This window comes from Borostomias antarcticus (genome assembly GCF_949987555.1).
Source record: "Borostomias antarcticus genome assembly, chromosome: 2".
Lineage (NCBI taxonomy): Eukaryota > Metazoa > Chordata > Actinopteri > Stomiiformes > Stomiidae > Borostomias > Borostomias antarcticus.
Window position 1 is genome coordinate 28,710,946 of NC_140235.1, and position 20,837 is coordinate 28,731,782.

The following is a 20,837-nucleotide window of genomic DNA, read 5'->3' on the forward strand; positions in this document are numbered from 1 at the left end:
AGAGAGTTTCAATGACTTCTTGACTTGACTGTTTGGTTAGCGTTTGGATGTGTGGTGATTTGAACAGAAGGTGGCAGTGCAATATCGGTAAAACAATTTTTCATTCCAATGTACATTTTTCATACTTTTTTGAATGCTTAAAGGGTCCTTGTTCTTGTGCATTGTTGCATATGCAACACTGGTGCATAAGCCTACTTTATCTGAAACCTGCTGTTCATTGAACATGACCCTTCACAATAAAGATCCTTATTATTGATAAATGAAAACAAAGAAACTGCAATTGGTTTTTACAAATGTATTCAATTGGCATGGCAATGGCTTAGTGGTAGAACGGAGTTGTTGAATGGAAGGTCACCAAAAACATTAACTGTTAAGCCAGTCTGTCATACCTCAAATTGTAATTGCAATGACAACTTAAAACGAGACATCTTCAGAGTTAGCACCATCGTGAGGAACACATTCCAAAATCTTCTGTCTAAAATATACTTATTACAATAAAAATAGTATATCACTACTTCACTTTCACCAAATCGGTTTGGAAGTCACAAGGAGGAGCAGACTAGCATCTTGAGGTTGTAGTTGGGATGCCGGTCTGTTAGAAGGTCTCTCCCCCCTGATGAATCTGCCTTGTGGCACCATTATTATTCTATATACTACTGGTCACAATTCCTCTGGACTCTGCAAACAGGATTGCACAGTTTGTCTCGTTCAAAAAGCACAAACTCACTCAAGAGTATACTCAAGGCACCTTTCAGTAAAAAAAAAAAAAAAAAAGACCAAATGACAAGCAGAGATGTTACATTTCAGTCAATGTCTACAATTTTTCTCTTTTCACCAAACTTGTTTGTATTCTTGATGAACTGTGTTTACTGAGCTGGGGTTCAAAACAACTTGCTCTTCGTCGGTCTCCATCTTCTCCGTCCGTTTTTGGCCTCTGCGTTCTTAACTCAATGGCTCCCTTTCCCTCCCTCTCTCTTTCCCTCCCTCTCTCTCTCTTTCCCTCTCTCTCTCTCCATCCCTCTCTCTCTCTATCCTTCTCTCTCCATCCCTCTCCCTCTCTCCATTCCTCTCTCTCTCTCTCCATCCCTCTCTCACACGCTCTCCTGTGCTCTGCGGTACTCAAAGACGCTGCCCCTCTCTGGGAAGCGCTGGCTGAGGCGTGGGCGCTTGGTGTGGGCTCTTCCGTGGCTGACCTCCTCCCCCGCCTCCTCCCCCGCCTCCTCAGACCCATATCCTCCACCGCCTGGCGTGTACAGGCAGAACATGTCCTGTCAACAGACAGAGAGAGAGGTGGTTTATCATCCACTTCAATGAATACTATCTATCACCGCATTATAATTGACCTGAGGTAACAATACCGAAAAGGTCTACCTTCTGTATACAGTACACAAACAACATACATACAGCCTATATTCCAAAAGACACATAGTAAACCCACATATGCATGCGCACGCACACACAAGCTGTGCCACAACAGTGCTTATAATAAAGTACAGTAGGCCTCCCAGACAGTCTTACCCCTGGTTCCAGGCTGACAGTGGTCTTGGCCCCCAAGTTCAGAACCCTCCCATCCGCTCTGTGGAGCTGGTTCAGCCCTGGCGCCCCACACTCCCCCCCTGAGGGAGACCGACCGCGAGGAAGAGAGAGAGCGGGAGAGATAGGTATTGAACGGTCTCTCTTGCACATCTCAACAGGCAACAGAGTGAAGGACCAGCGGCTCAATAGTCCAGGCGGCGCGGACGGAGACTAATGATGGGAGAGGTTTACCTTTCAGGCCGTAGGGTCGGGTGGAGCGTCTCTCGGTCAGCACAGACAGGACCACCTTGTTTCTGAAGCGGAGTTTGCGGACCACCCCGTCTCCCCCGCGGTACTGCCCGCCTCCCCCCGAGCCGGGCCTCAGGGAGAACTCCTCCAGAATCACAGGGTACCTGACCCAGAGACGGCCCGCAGTCAGAACAACACGGTAGGATATATACGTTTCTAAAATAAAATAAACTAAAATGGCAAGACATCTTAATAGGATAGCTCGACTAAATAGACCCTAGCTGAAACACGCCGAGCATCCTTTGCCCACCTCTTCTCCAGAATCTCCGGGTCGGTGATGCGCGTGTTGGTCATGTGACTGTGCACACCGCTCCGCCCACTCCAGCCTGGCCCCGCCCCCGCTCCGCCGGCCACCGTCTCGTAGTAGCCGCTGTCCTCGCTGCCGAACGACACGTTGTTCATGCAGCCCTGACAGACCGAGGGACAGAGAGAGGTCATTCATTCATTCATTCATTCATTCATGTATTTATTTATTTTACATGTGACATTTGATACATTTGATTTTGAATTAATATATATTTTATGGCATATTCTTCTATCTATCTGTTAGTTTACTTAATTGTATAACTAGTTTGTTTTCTCATTAAATTATTGAATTGTATTCTTGACACTGGCAATACGGTTCACCTGACGTTCATGCCAATTAAGCCTATTGAATTGAGAATAGTGAAGAACGAAGGATGGGTGTAGCCCGCCTTTGCTGTGCAAAAGTGGTGATGATAAACCAGAGTGGTAGGCTACAGGACAGAAGGAACAACTCAAAATTGACATTAAATGTTTCCATTTTTCTTGAGAAACCGTAGTGTAACCAACAGATGGTTACGCAATGGAACTAACGTTTTCATAGGCAGCAATAATTGGCGCAGTAATATTTCACGTAAAACGGTAAAGAGGCTTTGCCCGTGGTATATCGTGAATATACAACGGCTCTTAACCAATCAGCGAGGTCGGAACTAACCGTTGTATAAAAAAATAAAAGTATTTTATCTTTTTCCTTTCTCTCTCTCGCTCACCTGTGAGGCCGCGCAGACCTCGAACGCGCGGAAGATGACGTCCACCACCCTCTGTGACGTCAGCACGTTGCCGCCCACCACTGCGGCATTCTGGGAAGGCTGCAGGATGGAGCCGGTAGGAATGATGACCTTGATAGGAGCGAGACATCCCTGAAAGACGGACAAAAATGGGTGAGCACTGAGCACAACTGTACCAAATAGAATATTACATCACATCACGGTACATAACGCTGTAAATATCCTATTGCTGTGTAGCCATGCTTGTCATAAATACATCGCCAGGGTCCAAATGTAAACACTGTAGTATTTAACAGCGACCACAGTCGTCCCATACTGCTCTTCCCTCCGTGCACACTGTGCGTCTCCCACTTCAGTGACCTCTGACCTGGTTGAGTGGGATGTCCTGGCCCACCATGCAGCGCAGGCAGTAGATGAGGGCTGAGAATGTGATGGCCCTTGGGGCGTTGCAGTTCCCCCACACTTCCGTCCCCGTCCCAGAGAAGTCAAACACCGCGCTGCCCTAGAGCCAGGGGCGGAGACACGGAGGTAGAGAGAGAGAGAGAGAAAATGGAGGTAAAACCATTTCGTTTGTGGATTCATACTGCGCTGTACTGCATGTGTAACTGGGCTGTAATTTCATATATGTTGCTTCATTCGTTTTGCATTCTATCAGTATTGAAACCACCGTAAACTCTTTCATTTTGCTATTAATGTAAAAAAGTATTTTTTTTACATGCCTGTAAAAAATGCTGATGTGAATATTGACTTGTAAATATCTGTAGGAAAGATGCTAGTTCAATAAAGCTACTGTAGCCAAGAAGACGACTGCCTTCATTTTTCGGCTGCACAGACTCCGCCCACCTCCTCCTCGTTGATTTGGACCCGCAGTCTGATTGGCGTCCCGTCATCCATGAGGTCCTCCGCCTCCACGTCCAGGGCGCCGGTCCGCTGCTGGCGTCGCCGGGCGAAATCTTTCAGCATGTCCCTCACGGCCAGTTCTGCATTACTCTGAGAACCGTGTGCGCTCGAAGGTCAAAGGTCAGACTACACAAAGCCCCCAACACATAAACACCTCTCGACACAAGTCCAAATCTGTCTGAAATGTGATCGGCTCTGAGAATACACGCCAAAACTCAGATGCTGGTCAGCTGACCAAAGCGTTTGAATCTAATGGCGCCTGCCATCGTAGCACCCTCTGTAAAGTATGCAAGTGAAAAAACACACGCTACCTACCTGGATGTAGCCCATGTAGGCCTGCACCACGGCCAGCCCGTAGCTGTCAATCAGCTCCCCCACCAGCTGACTGCCCCTCTGATTGGCCGCCACCTGGGCCCGCAGGTCGGACAGGTTGTCATGGAGATTGCGAGTGCCAGAGCAGTCTGGATATTGGGCCGGAGCCATGAGGGCTTCGGTTACGGCTGATGGAGGAAGGATGGAGCGACGGGGAGGGAGAGAGAGAGAGAGAGAGAGAGAGAGGGAGCGAGAGAGAGAGAGAGTGATAGAAAGAGAGTGATAGAAGATTAGGTTATTAGACGCCATGCCATAAGCTTGTGTCTACCATGACATTGATACTGCAAAATGGTTCCTGGATTGCTGTGGGTTCCTGGGGATTTCAACCAATCGGGTGTGTAACGACATCCCTTCACGCCCAATCATATCTTGACAGTGAGAGTCATTCTACTCCTTCCAACCGCAGCACCTCTCAACCAAACAATAACAAGAATCCCAATGACCGCCAAACAGATATGACATCATGTCGATTTTTACATTGACTTTGATGTTAAGTTGATTTTAGGTTGCCAACTTCACCTGGCTAATTCTGGTATTTACTGTAATGTATTTATATGCAGTGTCCCTGAGAAATAAACCAAAAATTTTAAAAAAATAAAATAATCTAAAACGCGCTGGCATTCGGCCAAATGCATCGTCTACCTCTAACTTTCTCATTCTCTCCGTCCCTTGCTTCCTCTCCTTATATGGCTTTTCCCCTCACCCTCTTCCTGGAAGACTCCCCCGGTGACAAGTTTGAAGGAGGTGAAGACCGCCCCCTCCTGCTGCAGAGAGGTGGAGTGGGGGGGCATGGAGCCCGGGGTGATGCCCCCGATGTCGGCGTGGTGCCCCCTGCTGGCCACGAAGAACACCGGCCCGCTCACGCCCCTCCTGAACACCTAGAGAGTGTGTGAGAGAGAGAGGGAGAGTGTGTGAGAGAGAGAGAGAGAGAGAGAGAGAGAGAGAGAGAGAGAAAAGAGGCAAAATAAAGACAGAGACGAGTAGAGAGAGAGCATACAGGAGAACACAGATAGAGAATGAGTAGGGGGGAAAGAGGAGGGGGGAAGGAGTTAAAAAAAAAAAAAAAGGAGTGAGATTCCAGGAATATTCACAAACTTATCATGGGAGTTAACAGGGATTTATGGGAATTAACAGGAATAAACTGGAAATCAGAATTGTTAATTCCCTTAAATTTCCAGTTTATTCACATTAATTCCCATAAATTTCCAATTTATTTCCGTTAATTCCCATAAATTTCCGTTGGGAATTCTCATTGGGAATTTGGGGAAGTTTGTGAATATCATGAAGAAGGTGAGAAAATCAATTCTGTCACAGCGCGAGCACACACAGTGTCCGTCAGGGGACGGGGACGGGGTCAGGAGAGAGGCTGACCGGGGTGATGACCGTGAGGTCCGGGAGGTGGCTGCCCCCAGCACTGGGGTGGTTGCTGAGAATCACGTCCCCCTCACGCAGGCTGCTGCCCAGAGCTCTCATCTGCGGACGGAGAACAACACATGTGAAACAAAATGGTGTCCTCGTCATGCCCGGTGCTTCTCAGGATAGGACTGTAGAGTATGAAGGAGGAGTCACTGGAGCACACGAGGCATTTAAAGACAATCATTAGGTGCAGGTAAAAATGGACTAACGTTTCGAAATTACATCTTCATCAGATTCATCATGACTCTGATGTAATTTCGAAACGTTAGTCTTTTTTACCTGCACCTAATACGCGTCGTTAAATGCCTGTGTGTTCCAGTGACTCCTCCTTCAAAGGAGAACAATGTATATTTTAAAAAGAGCGACACAGCGGGGGAATATAGTTCTGTAATATACAATGAAGTTCAAAATGAATCCGGCGCGGACCTGGTACTGCACGGTCTCCTGCATGGCCCCCAGGTGGACGGGGATGTGGGGCGCGTTCGACACCAGCCCACCGTCGGGGCCGAAGACGGCGCAGGAGAAGTCGAGGCGCTCCTTGATGTTGGTGGAGATGGAGGTGCGCTGGAGAACACGGCCCATCTGTTCTGTGGGGGGGGGGGGACAGGCACCAAACATCTCAGCAGGGGCAGAGGCAGGGGCGGACCGGGAGGGGGTCACTGACAGACCGGCCCACTCGATGCACGGCATGTATCGGCTGGCCAGCGCTGAAAGTTTCATGTTACTTGACAAAAACGATGGATTTTAGTCAAGTTAAAGACAGCAACAGGATCATTTCAACCAGACAGTAGCTTTAGGCAGGTTGACACGACTCAAATTTATAATTTTAGTATTAATTAAATAAGGTAATGTCTAAGCTAGTCAAACCAAGTAACTATAATGTTCAGATAGATTGAGTAGCAGAGGCCTCTACTCACACCGCAACTGGGACATGACACAGCTTTGTTTCCAGGCTAATAAGTCACTGTCACAGGTGCTGTTCTACCCCAACACCTGTCTCTCTTTCCCATCCCCACCTCTCGTCCTCCTTGCGCTCTCTATCTCGCCGCCTTTCCTTCCTGCTCCCCCTCCATCATTCACAAAGTATTCAGACCTCTTCACTTCTCACATTTTCTTACATGTTACAGCCTTTGTATGGTGTATTATTCTAGTGTTCTGTTGTGTGCTGTGCTGTGTTTGTTGCTCTGGACCTGTACAGCACTTTGGTCAACCTCGGTTGTTTTAAATGTGCTTTGTAAATTAAATTTGAGTTGAGCCTTATTCTAAAATTGCGTATATTCTTATTTTTTCGTCAATCTACACACAATACCCCATTTTGACAAAGTGAACAGGTTTTTAGAAATTTTTGTAAATGTAATTTAAAAAAAATGTAAATATCACAAATAGAAGCTCCCATCCCTCCTCCCTCTCTCTCTGTCCCGGCCTCCTGACCTGCGATGCTCATGAAGCGATGCGAGAAGATGGACAGCTGGACGGTGTTGAGCTCCGTTCCCAGCATGCAGTGCGGGTCGGAGCCCACAGCGATGCACACGTCCCCCTCCGCGTTCAGCCGGGCCACACAGCCGGGCTCTACCAGGATGGTGCTGGCTCACAGGACACACACACAACGTTAATACCACGTTAACATACTGGCCCATTTGAAAGGAAAAAAAAAACAATAGTAGTAGTATTCCTGCAATTTCTTTTAGCTAATATGAGTGAGTTTACCTAGTGTACCACCTTGTCTTGCTTACAACAGCATCAAATAATAGCAGTGATAGCTACAAAATGTATTGTTATTCTACAGCTTGATAACATCCAAAATGCCTATTAGCCAAATGGATTAGTGAACAATTTATCACGTTTTTCAAATCAACTAGGTAAATGCACAGCCAGTGGTAAATATTTACAAATGATTATCTAATTATTTGTTGACTAACTTAGCCTTCTATAGAGGATAAGCAGTCATGCCTTGGCATATGGCTTGGGAGACGCCCACCTGTTCTTGTCGATGATGATGGCTGGACCGTGGATGCTGTGGTCACATGGCAACTCCTCCCACAGGTAAACACTGGTATCCAGGTAACCGTCCTCAAAGTAACACTTGGTCGTCTTAGCGATGGGGGAAAAAATGAGGACACACTTGAGTGATAGTTTCCGCATGAAATACTACATTTATTGTTGCCATGCCATGGAGAAACAGCATTCAGTTATGTTCCACATATCTGGAACAAACTACCAGAAAACTGCAGGTCTGCTGCAACTCTCAGTTCTTTTAAATCAAGACTGAAGACTTTTCTTTTTGCCGCTGCTATTTATCAAATCAAATATCAAATTATTAATTCATACACTGCACTAACTTTTATTTCTGTATTTTACTTTTCCTGCATTGTGTTTTGTTATTTTTTGCATTTCATTTTATGACCTTTTATGCGTTTCTTGCACTTTGTCTTGATGCTTTTAATGTCTCATGTAAAGCACTTTGAATTGCCTTGTTGCTGAAATGTGCTATACAAATAAACTTGCCTTGTCTTGCCATTAAATACATCAGTGTTTCAAAAGAAAATCTATTCTATCTATTTAAAAAATCTAAATCTATTTTTAAAATCTATCAAAATCTTGCTACACCAAGTGCAGACTGTGTATATGTGTTGTGTTTTTTGTGTGAAATGCACAATATAAATCAAGTTTATGTGCATCTATACGTCTATTTCGTTAGCATGACAACACGCCATCTGTGTGAAGATCAGCTATCCACAATGGATTTAACTTATTCTGCTATTGATATTTTCCCAGCCTTTGGAATAGTGATATTACAAGTGAGAAAACTAACATTGGCGACATCAAAATGTACGATCTCTACAAGGTACTCTTGACCTGCGACTATCTGAGCCCTGAGGCCTGTACCGTGATGGGTTTGGCCTGGCCGGGTGCGGCCTTGCCCTTGGTCACTGATCTGATGCCCGACTTCCCAGAACCCCTCACTCTGATGTCATCCACCATGATGGGCCGCTCTGGGATGGTGAAGCCAAACTCCTTCAGGTATCTGAGATGGGAGAGAGCGAGAGGGAGAGAGAGAGAGGGGGGGAGAGAGAGAGAGAGAGAGAGAGAGATGGGGAAGGGAATAATGGTCTTATGTTAGTTACACTGTGTTACTGATCGGCAGCATTCTGATTCTGAAAACCGTTCCTATGGTTGCAGTCCTTCTGGAGCGTTCAGGCGCACCGATGGTTACTATGGTTACTGCACTCACCGTTCGGTGAAAGCGCTGCGGAAGTCGCCGCAGAGACAGGACTGAGGGTTGCTGGGGTAACCAGTGGCCGTCACCATGAGAGCGCAGTCGGTTCCTTTGTAGCGCAGGTGAAGGAAGACCTCGGTGTTGACCTGAGCGCTGGGAGAGGGACACAAATGAGTGTGTGTGTGTGTGTGTGTGTGTGTGTGTGTGTGTGTGATAACGAGAAAGAGTGTGTATGAGTTGAGGTGAACATACGTTCATACTGTATACATGTTTGAACTTGAAGCTGTACTATAAACAGAATGTGTGTGTGTGTGTGTCTGGGAGTGTGTGTGTGTGTGTGTTTGGATGTGAGTGTGTGCTGGCCGGTGCTGACCAGGTGAAGCCGCGCCCCTGCAGGGCCTGTAGGCAGCGCTGGGACAGCTGGTCCACCCGGCGGTCCAGCTCGGAGAAGGAGCCCGGCTCGTACTGCAGGGAGCACGGCTCCTGGACCTCCTCCACCACGTCGGCTAGCGCCAGGCCGTAGGCCGACAACACACCGCTGTACCTGCACGCGCGCACACACGCACGCACACACACGCATTACGACCAACACGCACACACCCACACATGCACAAGGACACACATACACACGCATAGACATGCATATAAACAGACACACATACACACACACACACACAGACAGGGGGTTATATGGAGGCAAATGAGACATACAGTAGGACTCCTTATCCGAACCCAACGGGACCGAAGGTCGTTCGTATCTCTGAAATGTCCGGATGACTGAAACTTATGTTAAAATGCACCAAATTCAATAAGTGGTATACTTTTTCCATATAGACTCATAATAGACCGATAAATAATCTTAATTACTTGTGAAAATGCATCAAAATTGCAATCAGCCAACTAAACTCATATAGCCTAGCCTATAATAGACCTACAGTAGCCTATAATAAAATAACCGAATTTCCACTTGAGTGCGTGCTTTGATCAAATACAGTAGGCTACTTTATTCTCAAATGAGGCGTACGCTGCATCGACAGGCTACTGTATTCGTAGAACAAAATGGTATAGCCTAAAAACAACCCAACATTAGAACAATTAGAGCAAATTATAATCAATAAATAAATAAATGAAATGACAGACAAGTTGTCGTGTCTTAGGCTATTGTAGCCTAAAAGAGTATCTAAAACAACCGATGTAGGCTAACGTGGCCTCGACTGTAGGCTATTATTTAACAAATACAGTAGGTTTAGTAGGCTAATCTACATGCTCACGAGTCACAACACGTCTGTGTTCCTGAAGTCCATTAACTGGGAACGAAAAATGACTCAATGCTGACGCGCTTTCTGGCTACCAAGGAATGCAGCTCTCGCGCAGCAGACTCCTTTGCATTTTGCGCTCGACATTAGAGTAACAAAGAAATTAAACGTGACATTAGGCTACAGCCTACATGCAACATGTAGGTCTACATATAGTTCTGTTTTTATTCACAGTAGGATACAGTACTGTAATGAAAATCCCACCAGTACCAGATAGTAGGCTAAAAAAAAAAAAAAAAAAAAAAAAATTAAGCCCGTCCGGTAGACCGGGAGGTTCGGATCTCTGAAGTTCGGATGAGTGGGGTCCTACTGTATTTGTTTTCATCCAAAGCAACACACACTCCAAACAGTGCAAGTTAACCCTGTAAAACTGTTGAATGCAGAATCAGCACACCAGAAAAGCTTGTAAGAGGCAAGATCCCGTTGAATGTCGACTGTAACATAGTGACATCTGAGCATGTGTAACCGAGTGAAAGTGAGTCCTTATAAACCCTCGTAAAATGAGTCAGAGGTAGTGGTAGCGAGTAGCTGGTAAACTCACTCCTCAAAGGAGTGCTGATAGTCCCTCCAAGAGGGACGTCCCTACTGGCGCAACTGTCAGCGCGTCCGCATCCCAAGCGGAAGAGCTCGTAACACCGGGTCCTAACTGCTCGCGACGTGAGCAACAGAACGCGACATCGAACGCTTGCTGTCCTAACTGAAACCTTTAAATGTCCTGTTCTGTTACGTCATTTGTCTATATTCCCAACTGAAGACAGTTAAAGAAAGAACGCCTTTCAACGCGAGCGACAGGAGGACAATAGGAACAGGGCGAGCGTCAAAAGGGCAGTTAAAACGTTGCGCCGCTTCGCGCTGCGTCACTCGCGTCCAGTTAGGACATAACGACAGAAAACAAAGCAATGGAACGCATTTTGTCGCTGATGCTCGCTCGCGTCGCGTGTAGTTAGGACATGGTGTAAGAGCGTGGGTTCGAATCCCTCCCCGGGCAAGCTCTTAACACGGGTCAAACTGAAAGAACACAACGCAGAGTACAGCACAACCGTTACATAAGGGCTTTTGTAAACTCTACTGAACGAATAGCTGATCATTCCAAGTCAACTCTCACAATCCTCTTTCACCTGCTTCCTCACAGACATGTACTCTAAGGACGCAGGAAATGAAGACTACACAGTAGCTCCACAAAGAAAGGACAAAAATAAATGATGAGGCCCCGAAGGCAACAGGACATCCTGGACAGCTGCTCTCCTTCACCACTGACGGCGAAACATCGCCATTATGACAGTTGGTAGAATCACATGTCACCAGTGCTCAAACATGACAGCCCTAATGGGACCAACTGCGCCCAACACACAACCTCACGCAAACTTTCTGACTCACACCACCCCTGCAGCCCTGCTGGTTCCGTTTGTCCCTACACACACCAAACACACACGCGCACTCACACACGCACTCTCACACAGAATCTCATGTAACACACATGTACAAGGGCTTACTTATGTATGAAGACGCTCTTCATTCCCAAGGCCCGTGCGATGGCACACGCGTGTTGCCCACCTGCCCCGCCGAAACATGCCAACACATGTTGGGACGTGTCGTGCCCCTTGGCCTGCAGACAGAGAGGGAGAGAGAGAGAGAGCGAGAGAGAGAGAACAAGAAGGAAAAGGGAAAATGCTGTTTAAACTACGACTAGAATTGTGTTGGATGGAATAATAGATTCTATGCAACTAGTCAATTTTCAGTGAAAATGGGGGATATTCAAACCCGCATCTCAGTCTCAGTACCTGTGTAAGCGCCCTGATTGGACGACACATGGCCTCGTTGGCCACTCGGATGAAACCCATCGCCACCTCCTCCATGCTCATCTCCGAATTACCGCCCTGGGCTTTGCCGTTGCTGGAAGAGGCGAGGGCCCCGTTGGCGCTGCCCTGGGACTGGCTGGTGGACAGGAAGTCGTTAATCTCACGGGTGAGATGGAGGAAGTGCCTCGCGGTCTCCTCGGCGGACAGAGGCTCGTTCTCGCCAGGGCCGAAGATCCGGGGGAAGAACGAGGGGAGCAGGCGACCGAGAGCCAAGTTAGCGTCCGTGACCGTCAGGGGCCCACCTGGGGACATCAGATAGAAAATACTGGCTGTGTCCGAATGTCCATACTACATACTATTTAGTACGTACTACATATTAGTAGTACATATAGTATGGACATTCGGACACAGCCACTGTCTATTAGGCTGAGGTCCTTGACCTTACATTATTGGTCGATTTCTCAGACTAAAAAACATGTAAGTAGGGACTAAACTTCACTAAACTGCAATGGGTTCTTCTTCATTCTTCATTCAGCAAACAGGACCACAAAGTCCCTACCTTCATGTCTATGTTCTTTGTGCACACTGCAGAGAACCCTCTGGAAAGATATTCTAGATAGAACCGTTTACAGGTCAGCGTGAGTCAATATATAAACTCCTTGGTTAGAACCCCGTTGATTTCTAGATAGACCTAAGTGGTTCCATCTGTCCTGGAAACTGCAGAACCCCTCAGTCAAGCGGGACAGTTTGTTCGAGTAGCTGTGCTAGGTCTAGAGCAGAGATATGTCACGTATGACTTGGGCTAAAACTTGGAGTAATGGCAATTTTTTTTGCCCTTCCCCACCTCAGACAGACGATCAATCTGGAAGACGAGGAAAGATGAATAAAAGGCTTGGGGACGAAGAGATGCTGCGTGTCAACGAATGGTGAGGATTAAACGCAGGGTAGAATATCCCGAGGAAAAGGGTAGAGATGATGATTGATGACAACAACAAACAACGAGAGTGCAACGGGATAGTTTCATGGGGGGGGAAAGAGACTTCTCTTAACAGGTCTGTACGAACGTAGACACAAGTCAGTCTCTTAACGCCACGCATTACATTACAGTCATTTAGCAGATGCTTTTTTCCAAAGCGACTAACAATAATTGCATTTAACGTAGGAAAAGCCAATGTACTACTACTTGCCAGAACTCACAAGTGCATCTCCTTTCTAAAACAAGTGACTAAGAGCATAATCTAGTGCTGAAGGCAAAGTGCAAGAATAGCAATCTAAATCTAAATCACGCAAGTGGATATGTCGGCATCGTGAGACTAGTGTGAACTCTACTGAGGGAGGGAGAGGCGGGAGGAGGGAGGGGGGAGTGAAGGGGGAGGGGCTTCTGCATCAGCAGAGAGCGGGGGAGGGGTGGTGAGGATCAGGGTAGGACGAAGGTGTGAGAGAGAGGAGCACTCGGCACGTGGCCTTACCCTTCCTGTAGCAGGCTGGGCCTGGATGGGCACCAGCAGACTCTGGCCCCACCACAAACATGCCTGACCTAGACAGAGAGAGAGGGGAGGAGGAGGAGGAGGGGGGCGTTAGGAGGAGGACTGTAAATGTCAAACCTATATTCATGCACATTGGAACATTACATCTCACACATTGTTTTATTCTAAAAAATGTTTAGATGCATTGCAGTTCAAAGTTGTTTCTGGAGTTTGGGTCACTCCGTGTGTAAGCTGTTAACCATCTTCTGTTTGTCTCCAAGTGTCATCGGTAACTCAGTGCTGTGGGTTAATGGTTAAAGGGGTGGTGTGCTATTTTGGTCATTTAGCCCTATTTGTGGTCCGTCTACCATGAACCTGAAACAGAGACCATAATTTCACTGATCATCCCGGTATTGGGCCAGCTGCAGTTTTTATGCAGGCTCTCACTGGGCTACAGTGGAAATCAATGGGGCATACGTAAATTATAATGCGTTGAAAAACTATGATGAATGTGCTTTTTTGAGAAGGGAAGCACAGGGTGTAATCTTACCAGTCTCAGTATGTTCTCCTGTGAAATGTATCACAATCTGAATATTTTTAGGTGTTTGGCATGACTTGCACATAATCCTCCATGGTAGCAGTGAAAACAAGTGCCAAGCCATGCCAAACATGTAAAAACATTCGGATTGCGATACATTTCACAGAAGAGCATACTGGCACTGGTAAGATTACAACCTGTGCTTCCTGTCTCGGAATACCACTTTATCATAGTTTTTCCAATAAGGCATGGGGACATCCTAAATGTCCAAAGTAGCATCCCATCGTCCCCAAGCGCCCCCCCCGCTCCCGCCCCCACGCGGCCGGACCTGAAGAAGAGGCGGGATCCGCCGCCCGCCGCCACAGTGTTGATGTCCAGCTGAGGGGCCTGCAGGGTGACGCCAGCAGTGGTGGCCTCGAACACATGCTCGTACTGACCAGCGTAGCGACTCACGTCCGTGGACGTACCTACGGCGCAGAGCGTCAGGGGACAACGACAAAAGTGATGAGCGTCGAAAAAGTTTTTAGTTTGAGAAATTTAGTGATTATTTTCCAGTGAGGGGCTACGGAGGCCATAGGGTCCAAGATCCAGGTGACGAGATAGCATAATGCATAATGCATTTCAGTTCACTTTGGATGCGCTATATATGTAGATTTAAAAAAGCCAACATGTAGCAGTCTTTCATATAGTGATTTCTCTCTCCCTTCATTCCAACACTGGTTTGGTATCACTCCATCCACCTCCTTCTGCTCATTTCACACCTCTTTCTCAACTTCAACGTCACACCTCCCTCTGACCTCATAGCAATACAGTCCACATACAGAATAACCCCCCCTCTCCACGTCTTTGGGTCTAATTGTCTCTCTCTTCCTTCCCCTTCTATTGTGACCCCCACTCTAATCCCCCCAGCTCCTTCCTGTCGCCCATCCTCCTCCTCCTCCTCCTCCTCACCCCCCATGTCGAAGCCGATGACGGGCTTCTTCTCCGTCTGGTTGTAGGAGGTGACGGCGTAGCCCACCACGCCCCCCGCCGGCCCTGACAGCACCGCCCGCGAGCCGCAGAACTTCCCCATGGGAGTGAGGCCGCCGTCCGACTGCATGAACAGCACGCTCACGTCCTGGAGGGAGGGGGGGGGGGGGGGGTTGGAGAGAGAGAAGCTGGTCGATGATGTCTGCTCCACGCGGGTACTCTGAATGTTATATGTATATGTATTATGAGTTTAGTATTCGGGAGTGCACTCGCCCATTAACACAAGAGAAAGAGCTACAAAGAGAGAGAGAGAGAGAGAGAGACAGCACACGCATATTCACACACACACACACACGCTCGTGCGCACACAAACATACATATACACATTGTGATTATTATTATTATTACAGCATTTCTTTTTCATACATGTTATTATCATCTCTTTTTGTTTGTTTTTTAATTAGTACTATGCTTTGGCAATATTTAAATATTGAGTATTTCCTGCCAATAAAGCTTATTGAATTGAATTTAAAAAATTGAGGGAGAGTGAGAGAGAGAGAAACTGACCTTCAAGGCGCCCCTGAAGCCGGAGGTGAAACCCTTCAGGTACTGTCTGATTTTGGGCGTGAGGTAGGCGTCGGCGCAGACGGTGTACCCGCGCGGCACCGCCCTCACCATGGGCATGACCTCGCTGGACAGGGACACCTGGGAGAAGCCCAGCCTGTGAGCCAGCGAGCCCACCGCCTTCTCATGGACAGACCACCTGGATGGGGAAGAGAGAGCTTACCAACCCACATCACCCATGCGTTTCAGCATGCCCTGGGTGGGAATTGAACTGGGGTCTCCCACGTGACAGACGCCGTTTTAACCAGCTGCGCCAATGAAAAAGCTAGCTCTTTATTGGCACAACTCACTACCTACTCACGGACTCACGAGAACCCAGTTTCACTCGGCTACACTCGCACACCTTAGCCTTTTCAAATGTGCTAAAAATGACCCTTTCTTACCACCCCCTCCTTGAAACAATCTCTGATCTAGCACGACTTGATCGGGGATGCATTCCAGTCCTGTGCGATGACTAATGTATCCCTGGAATAGGCCCCTCGTTTCCGCATATAACAAACTGTTAAGTGAGCCATACTGGTGAACTGGGATTGTATTGTGTCTGGGTCGTCTTAGAGAGCATGTCTATGCATTCCCTGCCGTGTGTTCTGGTTGTCAGACACGGCGACATGCCAGAGAGCCCTGAATGGTGCCTGTTTACTGTGTCGTACTGACGTGTAGGAGTGCAGCAGCAGCACAGCGAGACTCGTGATCCCCCGAGACAGGACGCCTCTCAGGTCTCGCTCTACATGCTCCAGGTCCAGCTCCCGCAACACCTCCAGGGTGTCCCCTGTACTGCCTGAAGGAAACGGAAGCACACACACACACACACACGGGTGTGCAAAGGTGAGAATGGATGCAAATGAGTAACCTGAGCTGTTACTCCTCAAACCTGAGAAACTGGTTTATTTCTATTTTTCAGGCATGTAAACATGACCTTTATGCAAGTAGAGTAACACATTCATGTTTCTCCATGAGTTTTATAAAAAGCAATATGCTAGTTTTTGTGTAATCCTAGTCCAAAAGATGAAGAATGAACTGGCGGTGAATGGGTGGCTGTATTTGGCCGGCTCTGTGGCGCCCCCCTTGGGTCACAGCCAGCGGGGGGCAATGGAGCACTCCCGGCTCTCCCCCCTCACACCCGAGTCCAAACTCTTGTGTATCTAGCACCCCCACACAGGGAGCTGGCTTCGTTCTAAGTTTTGTTTTTATTTGTGGATCCGGCACATGATTCGGATCCGTGCCAAAATGTGGTTCTTAGGTGGTCCATGATACACCCCTCCACCGAGTTTCATAAAAATCAGTTTGGTAGTTTTTGCCTAATCCTGGTCCAAAAAATGAATGGAGGTGAATGGACAGTCCGGCTGTGTTTGGGTGGCCCTTGGACCTGACCCGTGATTCGGATCTGCTCCAAAATGTAATGGGTTCTAATTTGGACCATGCTTCACCCTTCCACCAAGTTTAGTGAAAATCTGTCAGGTAGTTTTCGTGTAATCCTGCTAACAGACAAACGCACGCACAAACGCAGGCACACGCCACAGAAAACATTACCTCTCGCCCTGCAATGTCACTGGGGCGGAGGTAATGAAGTCTTGAGGTCATTGCGTAACTTAAATGTATTCATTGTTTTTCTGTTTCACATGTTGTTGAACAGATCCTTTGTAGTCATCTCAGTTGTTATTCATCTACCTGTGACAATGCGCGTGTGTTCTTTCCTGGGTAGCTGGCAGCCATCTAGCTTGAGGACAACTCTCTCATCCACCTCGATCACCTCCTCATACAGCACCTCAGGCACAGAGACCTCCTGTTCACACACACACAGTCAGTGCAAGTTTTCCAAGCATTTCTCACATCATCTACATTAATGTTGCCAGTTACAACGGGCGTGTGCACACAGACACACACACCAGATTAGATTACACAATGACTTGACAAAGGCCTAAACTCTGAGTTTCCAGCAGTGGCACCAATCCAAATACAGTGAAAATCACTCATAGGCCTGAAAAAAAATCCACTTAAAGTTAGTCTCTCTGAAGCTCAAAATGTGTCCTTTTGGAAATCACCAGTAAACAGTTAGTGATCCTCTAATGACCTAATTATTTACAGCTCAAAATGTGTCCTTTTGGAAATCACCAGTACACAGTTAGTGATCCTCTAATGACCTAATTATTTACTGTAGTAAATTTGTATGTAATGTGTATGTATTTTATTAATTAGTGTCTCTGTTATTATTCTGCTTGTTATTATTCTGCTTGTTTGTTTTCGTAATGACTTTGTGATTGTTTCAGCACTTTAAATGGTCTCACATTGAAAAGCGCTTTACAATGGCCTCTCATTCACCCATACACCAATGGCGGTAGCTGCCATGCAAGGTGCCAACCTGCTCATTGGGAGCAATTTGGGGTTAGGCGTCTTGCTCAAGGACACTTCGACATGTGGACAGTCAGAGCTGGGATTCGCACCACTGAAACTTCGATCATTGAACGACCCGCTCTACCAACTGAGCTACAGCCGCCGCAAAGACAATGAGACATGTTTTTACTAGTATTAATAAAAACATGTCTCATTCTCTTTTATCTATTAAAATATGTGTTTTAAAATAAAGGGCACAGCATCTTAACTGCAACAGTAAACCATTGTTGTGCAATTATCTATAACAAGAGCAGTGATGGGGACAGGGGTAAGAGATAGCGGTTACCACACACAGTATCTAACCACAGGGCCCCCAAATCAATAATTTACCCAAGGACCCAGTGAAACAATATTAGCTTATCAGACCTAGGGTAACAATACTAGTATGTTTATCAGAGGTGGGACCCAAAGGTGCCAGTACATTTGTCCAATCCAAAACAGATTAGATTATTGGCCATCGTTAAAACACTAATGCATGCAAACATGTGTCAGTGTGTGTGAGTGAGTGTGAGAGAGAGAGAGAGAGAGAGAGAGAGAGAAAGACACACACACACACACAAACACACACAGAGAGACAGAGTGTGTGTGTGTGTGTGTGTGTGTGTGTGTGCGCGCGCGTGCGCGCGCCTACTGGATGTGTGTGTCCTGTGTTATAACTGACATGTTACTGTTAAGTCATACTGCATGAATCCAGTGCTTGTTACATCCTGTATATCCCAAACAGGCACACCAGTCCCCAATTGAAGAATGTGAAACTGTGTGTGTGTGCGTGTGCATGTTATGGGAAGAGCAACTGTTGCTCACAAGACTCTCAGACCTACCGCTGGGCCGGAATATAGTCCAGATGTGTACCCCACTCCCAAAACATACTGAACAATGAACATAAACTAGGCCGTTAATATATGGACAAATGTAAGCTCTGTACGCAACTCAATTTGCTTTGGACAATGCAGCTGAGCTACATTGTCCGAAGCATACAATATGTTAGTGGCCATCTTTTGTTAAGATAAGACAAACTATCTCCTGGTGGGGGGGGGGGGGGGCGCAGGGGCTTTGGGAACAACGTTTATAATAACTTGAAAACCATATCTATCGCTGCTCTGTGAACATTGAACAAGTCAATCCACACACTGCAGAAGGCCCTGAGCCAATGCCAGTGATCTGAGGGTAGCTAAATTAACCTGTTACATCACATCAGACAAGCGTCCTGTCCACCCTTGTGCGCTGTGAGAGATCAGGCCTGCTGTCAGCCCTCAGTTATAGCTAAGTATTTATTAGTTATAAGCGAGTATTCAGCATCAGGGTCAGGGAGGAGATCCCGTCTCGGCTAGCCCAAACAAAAGACCCTCAAAGTAAGTGGCCGCTATTGTGCTTCGGCACCCCGCCCCCCCTCAAACCTGATCCCCCTGCCAAAGTCGTTCACAGTCGCAGCACTGACCAAATCAAAGAGTTTTGGCCGAGCCTGGGTGCCAATGTGCAGCAGGTCCCGAAAGCCCTTTGTGACAAGGAGGGCGGTCCTCTCGCCTTGCCTCTCCAGCAGCGCATTGGTCGCCACTGTGGTGCCCATCCGGATCCAGCCAATCAGGGAGGTGTCCACGGGCTGCTCCCGGGGGAAGGCCAGGCCAGTTTCCTGTAAGACGGGGAGAGAAGACGGTAGGGTCAGGAGGTTTATAGAGGGTGATGCACACGCACATACACACGCACTCTGACACACTCTGTTACTCTGATGTCTGATCTCAGGCTTATCACCACCTTTACTTTCAGACAGCCATCTCCTTCTCCCTGCATCTTACCACCTTAACCTCCCAACCAACCATTGCTCTAACCCGCTCACATGTCCTCAAACTTCTAATGTCTTATTTTTCTCTGCTGCTCCCACCCTGTACACCCATCAGAAATAAAGTACCACCATCTCACCTCCTCTAAGACTCTGCGGATCCCCTCGGTAGGAGCGTCCTTATAGTTCTGGGGGTCGTGGGACAGCAGTTTGAGGACCCTCTCCCGACCGTCCGGCAGTCTCGCGAAGACGTCGGTGAAAGTGCCGCCACGGTCGATAGCAAAGTCGAATTTCCCTTTGGTCTCAGACATCACGAAGAGACGAGGCTAAGAGAGGAAGTGAAGAGAAACACTGTTGGACTAGGGAAATAGTGTGTTACATATCCAAATCTAAATTCCTTAGGCAATGGTCTTAGAAGGCAGACGTGAAGAGAAACAGCAGCAAAGAGTGTTTGAAAAGGTAGCCTAGGCTACTTTGTCATTGGGAAAGGCGAGGACAGAGCAGACATTAAATCTTAAAATGCATGCAGATGAATTAATCTGCGATGCGTTTAAAATGCACTGATCGTATCCCACATTACAGGTCGTCTTTATGCATGTGGTCAAGCGAAGTCAATCACCTAACGTGTAGTCTACAAAAACAACTGTATTGACTGCATTCTGTGATCAGTAGATTGGTTGGGGTTAGGGGTTTGTAATCGACGATCTCCCACTTACCGATCTCGTAAATGCTCTAGCTCTCTAGGATAATCCGGTTGGCCTCCCGTGTGTCTTAATCCTCGTCCTGCAGGCTGATAGTCTTTCCGCCGTCTCCTCCCTCTCACAACTCGGCTCAGGTTGCAAAAGAGAGCCTTTGCTAATTTGCTAAGCACCACTCCACCCCCTGTTCCGGACTTGGTCAAATAGACTAGGGCCCTTTTCAAAACCAGTCCCTCCCCACTCGTACTCAGTCACCGAGTGCACTCCGTTTTAGTTCCCTTGATTAGGGTGTAGGGTCTAAAACCCTTAGGGACGCACTCCCCTCACTCCAGCGGAAACAGGAAACACAAACCACAACGGTTACCATGGTTTCGCGTCAACAGCACTTTGCAGTGGTAGAGGCGTTTGTATCTTCCTTGTTACAGTTTATGAGGATGCCTATATCAGATAGCCTACCTAGGTCCTAAGTGGAAATATCCAAATGACAATATGGTCAAGG

At 47.3% G+C, this 20,837-nt stretch overlaps 1 protein-coding gene across 1 annotated transcript; it reads right to left on the minus strand.

The window, feature by feature from the left end:
- Positions 1–312: 312 nt before the first annotated feature.
- On the minus strand, positions 313–20,524 carry oplah (5-oxoprolinase, ATP-hydrolysing). Its single transcript, XM_084461301.1, has 27 exons — positions 20,357–20,524; positions 19,781–19,966; positions 19,302–19,493; positions 17,141–17,255; positions 16,127–16,250; positions 15,416–15,611; positions 14,831–14,996; positions 14,208–14,346; positions 13,345–13,412; positions 11,858–12,177; positions 11,570–11,682; positions 9,134–9,304; positions 8,776–8,913; positions 8,430–8,568; positions 7,522–7,634; positions 6,975–7,126; positions 5,970–6,130; positions 5,499–5,600; positions 4,831–5,005; positions 4,071–4,255; positions 3,699–3,845; positions 3,223–3,357; positions 2,838–2,987; positions 2,075–2,232; positions 1,768–1,928; positions 1,519–1,616; positions 313–1,268 (listed from the first exon to the last, which is right to left on the minus strand). The coding sequence occupies exons 2-27, from the start codon at positions 19,949–19,951 to the stop codon at positions 1,092–1,094; spliced, it is 3,966 nt and encodes a 1,321-aa protein (XP_084317427.1). The 5' UTR covers positions 19,952–19,966; positions 20,357–20,524; the 3' UTR covers positions 313–1,091.
- Positions 20,525–20,837: the final 313 nt, after the last annotated feature.